Source organism: Camelus bactrianus, chromosome 5 (assembly GCF_048773025.1).
Source record: "Camelus bactrianus isolate YW-2024 breed Bactrian camel chromosome 5, ASM4877302v1, whole genome shotgun sequence".
Classification (NCBI taxonomy): Eukaryota; Metazoa; Chordata; class Mammalia; order Artiodactyla; family Camelidae; genus Camelus; species Camelus bactrianus.
The window spans coordinates 24,842,757-24,855,170 of NC_133543.1; the positions used below are offsets into that span (position 1 = coordinate 24,842,757).

The 12,414-nt window shown below is 32.9% G+C and overlaps 1 protein-coding gene across 6 annotated transcripts in view; it reads right to left on the bottom strand.

Moving 5' to 3' along the window:
- Positions 1 to 12,414, bottom strand: part of ZRANB3 (zinc finger RANBP2-type containing 3) — a 216,722-nt gene that overhangs the window by 103,763 nt on the left and 100,545 nt on the right. For 5 of the 6 annotated variants that reach the window (XM_045508866.2, XM_045508865.2, XM_074363564.1 and 2 more), the window contains 2 exons: positions 6,078 to 6,256; positions 3,276 to 3,507 (listed from right to left, as the gene is read on the bottom strand). In XM_045508866.2, the coding sequence (XP_045364822.2) occupies positions 3,276 to 3,507; positions 6,078 to 6,256 (411 nt within the window). Of the gene's footprint in view, positions 1 to 3,275; positions 3,508 to 6,077; positions 6,257 to 7,837; positions 7,925 to 12,414 lie in introns of all 6 variants that reach the window. The other variant, XM_045508867.2, reaches the window with a different exon arrangement.

The following is a 12,414-nucleotide window of genomic DNA, read 5'->3' on the forward strand; positions in this document are numbered from 1 at the left end:
TTTATATTGGTATACATTTATATTAAAAAAAGAAGAAAGTTCTCAAATTAATAATCTAAATTTTCACCTTAAGACACTGGGAAAGGAAGAGCAAATTATACCCAAAACAAACAGAAGAAGTAACATAATAAAGATTAGAATTTAAATAAAATGGAAAGCAATACAAAAAAAATCAATGAAACCAATAATTGGCTCTTACAGAGATTAACAAAGTTGATAAAATTTTAGCTAGACTGACAAGACTCAAATTACTAAAACCAGAAATAAAAGAGGACGTCACTATAAACCTCACAGAAATACAAAGAATTATAAGGAATTCCATGAAAACTGGATGCCAATATATTAGATAACATCAATGAAATGGACAACTTCCTAAAAAGACACAAAAAGAGTATCAAAACTGACTCAAAAGGAAACAGACAATCTGAATAGGTATTTACTCAGTGAAGAAAATGAATTATCTAATTGTTAATCTAAAATCTGCCCACAAAGAAAAGCTTAGGCCCAGAAATCATCATCAAATTCACCAAATATTTTTAATTATTTAATAATTATTTTAATTAATTAATTAATTTAAAAAATTAATTAATAATTTTTAATAAAAAATAAGTAATATCAATGTTTTGCAAACCCTTCCAAAAAAACAGAATAGGAGGGAACACTTCCCATCTCATTCTCTGAGGTCAGTACTACTTCAATACCAAGATATAATAAGAAACTGAACCAAGATATAACAGAAAAAACTACAGATCAATATCTTGTATGAATATAGACACAGTTTTGCAAACCCTTCCAAAAAAACAGAATAGGAGGGAACACTTCCCATCTCATTCTCTGAGGTCAGTACTACTTCAATACCAAGATATAATAAGAAACTGAACCAAGATATAACAAAAAAAAACTACAGATCAATATCTTGTATGAATATAGACACAATTATCATCTACAAAATATTAACAAAGTGAATCCAACAACATATACAAGGATTATATACTGTGACCAAGCAAGATTTTTCTTAGAATGCAAGGTTGGTTTAACATGAAAATCAACTAATATAATATACTCTATCAGTAGAATAAAGGATAAAAACCATATGATTACTTCAGTAGATGCAGAAAAAACATTTAAAAAATTCAGTCCTTTCATGATTAAACACTCAATAAACAAGAGATAGTAAGGAACTTACTCAATCTGATAAAGGAAATCTACAAAAAACCCACAGTTAACATGGTAAATATGTAGTGGTGAAAGAACTGATTTCTTCCCAAGATTAGGAACAAAAAAGATGCCTACAACTCCCATTTCCATTCAAAACTGTACTGGAAGTTCTAGCCAGGGCAAGAATTGGCTATTTATGCAAGAAAATAAAATAAAAGACATCCAGATTGGAAAGAAAGAAGTAAAACCATCTCTATTTGGAAATGACATGATCGTGTATACGGAAAATCCTAAGGAACCCACTAAAAATTATTAGAACTAATAAATGAGTTCAGCAAGCTTGCAGGATACAAGATCAATGCACAAAAATGATTGTACTTCTATATACTTGTAATAAACATTCCACAAATAAAATTAAGAAAATTCTATTGACAACAGTATCAAAAAGAATAAAATACTTCACAAAAGAAGCATAAGACTTATACTGTTAAAACTTCAAAGCACTGTTGGAGAGTTAAATTTAATTAAAAACTCAACTAAATTGAAAGATCTCCCATGTTCATAGATTTCTAGACAATATTGTTAACATGGCAATACACTCCAAAGTGATCTACAGATTCAACACAATACTTATGAAAATCTAAGCTGGATTCTCTGCAAAAATTGCCAAGTTCTACAAAAAATTCATATGGAAATTCAAGGGACCCAGAATAGCCAAAATAATCTTGCAAAAGAGAAACAAACTTAGAGGACTCACCCCAGTTTCAGAACTCCTAATTTAGAGTTTGCAATTTTATATTTTTTTTCTTAAAGAGTCCCAACATCCCCAAATTGTATAATCATCATGATTCACAAAACCAGATGTACCCTTGCTTTGAATAGTGGTATCCTGGGTGAGGAGTGAAGGTACTGGTATGTAATCACATGGCACACAAGGGCCACTATTGTACTGCCAGTATTCCATTTCTTATGCTAGATAATCAATAACTGAGTATTCATTTTTCTATTATCATTTAAAATATACATATCTTTTATATACTTTCCTTCTTAAATGATACATCTCATACATTTTTCATAAGGACATAATAAATCCCATTACTCAGTGACGTAATTTTAGAACGTTAAGTAAATTACTTGGGGTCTACTCTCCCACTTCCAGTAGGTATTCAAGAGCAAAAAATATAAAAGGTAAAATGGAGAATTTTATCATCACTGGCTATGCACTGTTCTGTGTATTTCAGAAGAATTCCAGGGTGGCATTCAAAAGCAGACCCTTGGTAATACCAGCAGAGATGCTTGCAATAGCTATCATTCAGGCCTGGCTTAATAATCAGTAACAACAATGGACACATTTAGTTGAACGTTTACTATGTGCCAGGCACAGGACACTGCACTTTCAAAGCATTATTCCTTCTAATTCTCACAACAACCCTACCAAGCAACAAGCCTGTGTATTTTTCTATGACTGAGTGCTCCTTAACAGACAGGGCTTCCCTAGGTTATACTGACCTTTATAGTGTTTCATCCTTCATTTTTCCTTCCCAGCCTTTTAATCACTCCGTACCCCAACTGCCTCTTAGAGTTGTAAAAGCTAAATAGGGTATCAAATAAATGCCTTATTCTTCCATTCAAAGTAGGTATCTCTTCTGGTCTGCGTATAACTTCTATTTTCTCTCTACCTCCCCAAATGTGGATTTTGAAGTGAAAGAGGAACAGAGAGAAGTTATGTAATGTAGTACAAAAGATACAAAGGAGATTGAACCCCAACCCTAGGGAGCTGTAAAATATAATGTAAAATAGACTGGATAAATGAAAATTAAGACCACAGAAGAACCATAAGAACACAAATGTGAAGAATATTACAAATGTGTATTAAATATGAAAATCTCATAATAAAGGTAAAAGCTATTTTTTATATATAACTATAAGCATGGCTAAGGCTTACACGTAAATAGATACAGTCAGGGCAAAAGATATATTTAATCATAAACAGCTGTCTAGAAATTCCCAATGTGTTCTAATGGCATTTGGGGCATCAAATTTAAAATTAAAAATTTACAAAAATAGTGATGGATTCAGTTCTTTGTTTAAAGCCCAAAGTATAAGGACGTTGATACCTCTTCAGGCCTTCCCAGAGCTGGGGTTCCTGTAAGAAGAATGGCTCGTTTGGCTTTCTGTACTAGTGGCAATAAAATCCTGCTGCGAGCTGCATTTCTGGACTTCATGTAGTGAGATTCATCCACAATAACTACTCTGAAGTTCTGATCATTCAGAGCATCTATCAAAGTCTCGGCGTCTGTGGTTAAAAGGCCATAACCCAGAACTGTCACTTTGCTGGTCGATATTCTCCTAGAAAAGAAAATCCATGTACTTTAAATATATCTTAGTAACCAATTTACTAAAAACAATATAACTCTTTGGGAAGAAATACAAAGGAGAATAAAGGAGGAAAAAGAAGAGATGGTACTACTGCTAAAACGTAGTATCTCTTAAGATTTTGCCATCTTCAAATATGATAAATTAGAATCCAAAATTTAAAATTTGGTTAACCAAAACCAAATTTTTGGTTAAAAGGTTTTTGGAATATTTTGACATTTTACTAGGATAAGAACATTACTTTCTAAGAATGTTTGTTTCCATGCATCTAGAATCATACATAAAAAGTAGATACGCAAATATTAGTTGACTATACAATGAAGCCTTCCCACAAAGAGGATAGCAGTGTTTTTCGACTCAAGTGCTAATGCAATTTTGAGCAGAATGACACTTAGTACTGCACGGCTGTCCAGTGTACTGCAGTGCATTTCACATTCCTGAACTCTCCCATTAAAGGCCAGTAGAGTCCCTATCACAGTGACAACAAAAATGGTCCTTGCCCTGGGGCAATAAGGCTTGAGGAAGAGAGGAGGGTACAACCTCACCTAGAGATATACTAGGCTAAAGTCATCTCTGATCTTTTAAACTATCTCTATAATTCATACATCTATAATATTCTTTATCATACTATAATGAAATTATTCACTTATGTATTTATTTCTCTTATTATATCATAAGACTGGTGAGGGTAAGGAATGTGTCTTATTCATCTCTGTTATGTACAGTGCTATGCTCCCAGTGAGTTTGCAGAATGAAATAATTAGATAAATAAATGCATTAACAATAAAACATGTCACTTTTGCATTTTCTATGTCACCAGTGAAAAACACAGGATGGTGTCAATCTTCTGCAGTTCTCTACCCTTCAACAGAAAAGTCAGATCTCCTAAATGGCCAGTACCAACATGACAATTTTTTTTTTAAGGATTACTGCATTTAAGCCCTGAATGAATCTATTTAATATAGAGACTTAATGAATTTCCTACTGCACTCAAATGATAGGAAAGTCTGCTGATGAAAAGTATAGGGCTAATACTACTAACTAACTTAGATATACTAAGAGGAATATACGGAAGACAAGGGCGTCATAGGTCACTGTAGCTATTACCCTGCCACGTCTTGACAAGCAGACGGTCCATGCATAACAGGTGTATGACAAAAAGAGGTATACGCATTTGCAGTAATACATGTTGTCCCATGTTGCTATATACCTAGAGCTGTTTCTTTAAGTTCCTGGAAGACACTGGGCAAGTTTTTCCACCATTAGCTGACATCCTGCAGAAAAGTCATCCTCTGGGGTTGTAATGCTATCTAACATATCCCAAGTGTTATTCAAATAAAAATACTAGCCACTATTTAACTGCTAAAGTATATTTCCAAAATAATAATAAAAATTAGAAGATCTAAACACATAAAAAATGATAGAGGGGAAATATTTTAAGAATACTTATATGTAAACTTCTAAATAAGGGATAGCTAACAGAAAATGGGTATAGAGGTCTTAATAAATTCTATATTCTCTAAAGTCTTAAGTCTTAAGTTTTATGTAGTTTTATTAGAAGAGAGGAAATTTATTTATAATTATTGTCTACATTTTATTTTGACCATGCAAAGTGTTTAAATTTCCTTGGGCCCATGAAGAAATATTTCACTGAATTAGAGTTTTAGGTTGAAAGAAAAATGTTGACATCTATTTTATCTGGTTCCTCCTTCCACACTCATAAAGGCCAACTTTATTTCTATATTTCTTTATGTTAATAATCATAGAGAATACAATATAGTAGAATACCACACACAAACAATCTAACCAAGTATTAACAGACATTTATTTCTAATGGATACATTGCTTTTTATTTGAGGCTTAGAAATCGGTAACTTTGAACTTCTAAGAACATGATAATTTGCATGCTTCACCTGGAAATTCAATGAAATAAATTATTAATATTCAAATTTATGCAGTTTATTCCAATGGCTAGAAAACAAAATGAGAAGAAGTAGCTATACTATGATCGATTTTTAGAGTAAGGACTTCAAATTATCACAAAGTAAATATTTTCAATGTAGAAAATATTAAAATTATAAGTTGATATAATAAAAAGTAAAATTGGCTAACATTAATTTTGTTTTACATAAAACTTGCACATTAACTAACAACTTCTAAGCAAAACCTACCATTGTTGTTGATAACAGAAGTTCACGAGCTTCAAGTTAATCACTGAAAAATTGTAAAATTTATTTTTATACCCTAAAATAGTTTAAAGTATATTTAAGGTATATATAAAGTAGGCATATTCAAATAATTTTAAAGTGTATATATATACATTTTTTTACATATAACTTTAAAAATATACCATAAAGGAACTGATGACACTAAATACACTGTTTGGTTTTAGATAAATAATTCATATTTTTAAATATAAAATAAAATTCTCCATATTAGTCTCTTAATTCTAAATTATGTGCTATTTCATTCCAAACACTGGTATATATTACATACACACTGGAAGGCTTTTTTTTTTCTTAAAGATTAAAAGTTCTTCTTACCCAATATCAGTTTTATTCTGAATAACATTGATTTCTTCTGGACCTAGCTCTGGGATCCATTTCTCTATTTCTTCTGTCCAAGGGTACCTCAGAGATGAAGGGACCACTATTAAAAGAGGCCACTCTTCCTTATAGAAGTAAGTGATGCCAATTGCTTGAATTGTCTTCCCTAGACCCATCTAAATTAAAAACAAGCAAATAAATAAATAAATGCTAAAATATTTTTAAAGAAAATATTTACCAAATGTTTTATTTAAGAATATTACTATCAAAATACTTTCCCAACGTAAAATCAACTGGATTACATAGTTTATAAAAACCTCAAGATTATAATGACATTTAAAATTTATGAAACAAATTATATTATTTTGAAGTCATTTGTGATTGGACTAAGACAACTTCTTATTTTAAATATTAGTTATACTGGTTTCATACAACTTAATTTTACAAAGATGTATGTGATGGTATATAATTCTCCTCTTAGAGAACACAGGATTAAATACTTTACCTATACAGCACAGTTATCATGTAGTTTTAAAGCTAGAATAAGTTCTAAACCACGCACACTTTACAAGAGAAGTAAGCACAGAGAGTTAAATTATTTGTCCAAGTTCACAGTTAACTGGATGCTAAAGTAGCAGAGAGCCCACATCTTTGGTATCTTCTCACTTGATTGTTTTCACAGTTACGTCATCTGTGCCTCATTTCTAAGCTGTACCCATTTAAAAATTAGTTACCAAATGCATATTTATAGTGGTTTTGTTCCTAAGAGTCAGAAGCTGGAGACAGCCCAAATGTGCTTCAAGTGGTGCATGGATAAAAACTGGTAACCACACAGTGTTATATACCATTTAGCAATAAAAGGAACAAATAAACAACAACATGAATGAATCTCAGATGTATTTTGCTATGTGAAAGACGTAAGTCCCCAAAACTGGATACAATATGATTCCATTTTTATGTCATTCGGGAAAAGGCAAAACAACATGGCCAGAAAGCACATCGGGGGCTGCCGGGTGGGAGGAGGGCAGTAGCACGAGGGACCAGTTCTACATGTTGTGGTGCCACTGTACGACCTTATTGTGCAGAACTCACAGAATTGTACACTAAGAAGGTGAATTTACCTAGAGGAGTGAACTAATTATACCTCAAAAATCCCGACTTAAAAAAAGTAGTTACTATTACAAACCACGAGAAAGAGAGACTAAAAGATACAGACATTGCTTACAAGAGTATTCAAAGAAAAAAAAAAGACATAGAAGCCTAAAACAATGAATGTAAAATAAGTTTTAAATGTTGAGTGAAATTAAAGAAGAAAAGAGGAAAATAAAGTCTTGGACATCCATCAAGTCACCATAAGGAAAATCTTTTTTTTTTTCTTCACTAAACTTACTGTATTAATAATTTAATGATGTATGTAAGTCAAATCATTATGCTGCACACCTTAAACTTACAGTATGGTTTGTCTATTATATCTCAATAAAACTGGAAAAAAGAAAGAAAACCTTGTTTCGTGTATGTATTTTTCTTTTAACTTCTGCTGTTAACACCACCAAAAGTAATCACAGTATAGTTCAAGCAAACTCACATTATTTGATTGATACATCAATCAAACCCCAAGTCGAAAGAGAAAATTTGTGTGAATTGCTCAGAAAACATTCTTCTGATTGGAATAAAGACTGCCAAAGGGAATGTGGTAAACGGAATGTAGGAAGTGATTTTGTTTCTGACCTGGTGTAGAGTAAGTGCTCAGATATTACCTGAACATATGAGTGAATGAACGACTAAATAAAGATCAAGGACTTCGAGTTCTCCGGGCAGGCAAGACCCAGGCACAGAAAAGGCACCTGCAGTTTTTAACAAAAGGGAGGAAGGTTAACTGAAAAGCTTTCAGTCCAAGAGCAGTTATATTATTAGTTACCATTTCAAAGTTCTGAGGCATAACATTCAAGTATTGAGTCAAAACAGTCTAAAAGCTTTTAATATTGAAACAAGATCCAGTTGAAGATAAAAATTTGTTTTCTACCTATTTTAAGAATAAAATTGAGGTTAAGTTAGATAAGGGCTTGGTAACAGGTTAAGGCAACTTAGGAATGGACGCACATATGCACCCACATACCCAAATGCACACATATTCTACATATTTTAGTATAAAATTAAATAACTTAACACCTTAATATTCTATGTCTCCTTCCAAGGAATAGAATACAACCCAAACTTTAGGCCTACAAAGCCAAATTTAAGATTTACCTGATGGTGGTATATATAGCCCCAAGAGAAAACAACAAAGTTTTATTTAACTTAATTTTGTAAATCCGAACCAAAGAGCAATTATACACTGATAACGTGGTATAATGATTGATATGTTTCCTTGTCCTCAAAGCCCTCAGAGGGCTTCAGAGCTGAAACCACTTACACTAGATTCTGGGAACAATTTAGTTCCAAGGTAGCAGAAATTTAAGAATTTGAGATCTTTACCTGGCGTGGGGTCATTAGTGTTGCTGCTTTCCTGCAACGATTCTGACCACGAGCACAGTTCCAGGAGCTGAGCCATGGCCTTACTCTGGGTGTACAGGCCATGCCACGAACTCTGTGCCACAGCTGTCAGTCCCTGGTTTTGCTTCTTTCCATGGTTTCATAACTCATTTTCTTAATTTCAATTTCTCTAGAAATAGGGGTCTGTTTTGCTACTCTTAATTTCCTAGGAAATAAGATTCTTTCTTTGGGACTCAGATTGTATCACTGGGTACTCCCTTCCTGTTTGTTGCTAAATTTACTTGGTGACAATCACACAAAGTGGACTTCTGTGCACTTTAGGTAGCATGACTAGCAGTGTTCTGTGTTGGCCTGCTAAGCACCTATTGATGAACCAGTTTTCAAATTTTCCTAATTTTGTCTGCTGCTGAGATCAAGGATGTAGGTCTTCAACAGGGATATGTGGAAATGGGACTTGAAACAATAGGTAGAAAAGAAGACAGCTGGGAAAAGAGAAGCTGTGGATGGAGGATACAGGGGAAGAGAGAGGGAACTAGCCTAAGTACAGATAAAAATAACAACTAACCTTGGTGTGTTGGGAAGCTGATCTGATCAGAAGTTGGGATATTTTCATCTTCTAGTTCTATAATCCTGTCTTCTTGTACCCAATTTGATATTATATTAAACCCAACGAGTGAGTCCTTAATTCCAGATATATTATTTTTCAGTTCTAAAATATTCACCAGAATCTGTCTTTAAATATTTTTAGATTTTTAGTTTAGATTATTTTTAATCTGTTGAAATTTTTCATCTCTTTTGTCCACCTTTTCCTTGATTGTCTTGAATAAAATCATGTTATTTTTAATTTTTTTTATTAAAGTATAGCAGATTTACAATTTTGTATTAATTTCTGTTGTATAGTTTTTAACCAGTTTTCTTTCATGGTTAACAACCCCAAATCTTCTATTCATCATCTCTCTATTAAAAGATCATGTAGTTAAATGACTAATGATTTCTGGTAATTAGAAAGATATTTAACAACACAAAGTAAAGCAGTCAGTTGCTAACATTCTTAGGTATTTGCTTTTGATTATTTCTTTTTTGGGGCACCATCAGTAGATAAAGTTTGATGGGACAAACAAATAAAACATGATTCCAAATTAGAAAATAGAAGTATATTAGTGTAATCTCATGTTCCCATTAAGGAAAGAAGTGATACATAGCATAGGATAGCTGAGTTCTAGATAAAATTTATAAATATAAGTAGGGAAACAATTGTCTGAAACTATTTATACCCTTGAAATAAACTTTAAATACGTACTTGGATTTCAGTATTTTGCAAAGAATTCTGAATAGCCTAATATTCAATTATAACATTCAATAACACACTTAAGTGATTTAGGTATAAAGAAATAACGCCACTCAATAGGCGGTTCAAAGCTGTTGGCTCTACCGAAGAATTTGATAAAGTCAAACTGTCCAGTGTTTCATAACAATTAAGGCTAAATCACCTATTAAGAACAACAGCCTTTACTTAATAATAGTACAACTGTCTAGGTAACAACACAGGAAGAACTTAAAAGAACACATTAACTTCAACAGTATACTTTTATTAATATTTTCAAAATACTGAATTACTCTTTTACTTGAGAACAATTTTAAGCTCTCTGAACGTCTTATGAAATAAAATTAAGAGCAATTAAATAACAATGATCCTGACCCTAGAATACCAGTTTCAATTTTTAATATTGTGATTGCTCTTACTTACCAACTGTATACAGAAGATGCCTACTGATTGAGAATTTTCTGAAACTAGAAAATTTTCTCAATTTTAAATTTATAAGCAGTTTGTACATTTTAGGGCAGAGATGTGGATTTGTCTTTAGAATAGGTGGTCTATTTGTTTTAGAAGAGACTACTTTGGAGGACCCTTTTAGGTATGTATATTTAACATCTTAATGAGGAACTGAATGAAGTAAAGAAATCCACAGAGGAAAATGTCAGACTGAAATCCTATGTTCTAGCATTCATTATGTATGTGTGTGTGTGTGTATGTGTATATATATACATATATATGTGTGTGTGTGTATATACATATATGAGTATGTGTGTGTGTATATAAAATATATGTATGTTTTAGCAGAGTTATTTCCATGTTCTTGTAGATTAAGCTATAACTTTCTTTCCTATAGAGAGGTTTAGATGGCATATCTGAAAATTACTTATTCTTAGACAAGCATGAGTGGTGTGTGTTTTCATTCATCTGTTCTTGTCTCACAGGGGTCTGTTCTCTCACAGTAGGAGCAGAGAACAGACTATAGGAATATCACATACAGGCCTGATCTTTTTACTCAAGAAGGAAGAGGCCATGCTTTGAGAAACGTACTATTAGCCTTCCATGATGGCTCTTCCTCATGGGTGGGGGCAAGCTTTCCCTTGAAGGCAGAACACTAGGATCATGAGAGGCTGTAAAGGAGGTGGGCCCTACAGGGCAGCAGGATAGGGCGAAAAACTTCTCTCTCTAAAGACAAGACACCGAGTTGAGGATAAACCACTTGAGTTGGACTCAAGTAGGCCTGTACTCCCAAGCCAGGCTTACTGGTGCCCACGAGGAGGATAGCAAAAAAGCAAAGCATTGAGGAGGCCGTGCAATGGACAGAGAGGCTAGGTCTGAGCAAATGTACTTTAGGAATACCATTTCCAGTATCAGCAGTTAACTGTTACACTTCTCTAACACTGTAGTTTTATTCTTCCCAAGTCTCTAGGAAAGTTTTATTAAAAGTCAAACTTTACAAATGGGCTAAGGTATTATCGACAGACAAATGTGAGTAAAGGGTATGGGGATGTTCTTTGTACTATTCATATTCCTGCAACTTCTCTGTAAAGGTGACAAAACTTCCAAATAAAGAGCTGGGGGTGGGGGGATGTTACAAATCTATAACCTATTGACAACTGTGCAGGGAGGAAGGACAAGAGGGCTGTCCTATATTTTAAGAGGGCTGGCCAAGAAGAAATGATACTAAATTATTCCAGACAGTAGAACTAAAAGAAGAAAAAACTTCTAAAATTCTCTTTGTTTATTTTAAAAGAGTCAGCATAACATGAATACTAAAGCATGAAAGGCAGCACAAAAGATAACTGAAGATCAGTTTCACACATGAGTATTGACACATTTTAAACAGACTCTGAGAATACAGACTTCAGGAGACTGTTACTAGAAGAACATGACCAAGAAGAGTTCAAGTCCAGGAATAAAAAGACAGTTCAATATAAAAGTCTGTCACTATAATTCACAACATTGATAGATTAAAGACGATAATCCATAGATGCTGAAAAGTCAATTAGAAATACTCAGCTTTAATTCTTGATAAAGTTCTTTATTAACTATTACTAAAAGGAAAATCTCTTTACATTAGAAAAAGTACATATCTCAACCAAAAAGGCTGTATTGTGTTTATTGGAGGAAAAACATTTCCATTAATATCAGAAACAGAAGAAATGAATGATAGCTATAAATATTACAATAGACAGGCAAAAAATTTATTAGTTGCAGATAATGTGATCCAATACTTAGAAACCAAAAGAATCAACAGAAAAATGATTACAACTATTGGTAGTAATACCCAAGTATCATCTGAAGAATTTAGGTAAGTGGCTAATTCCAAATTATGATGAAAAAAGTTGGGTACTTTGGAAGGAATAATGAATGAAACAGATGTAGGATCTGGCCAAATACATAAGGAAAGAGTGTATCATAAAGGTGGCATTTTAAGCCAATGGAAAAAAGGGTTTATTCAGTTAATGCCGTTAGGAAAACTGGCTAATAAAGGAAACCAGAATATGTTGCCCCCTAAAATGCCGC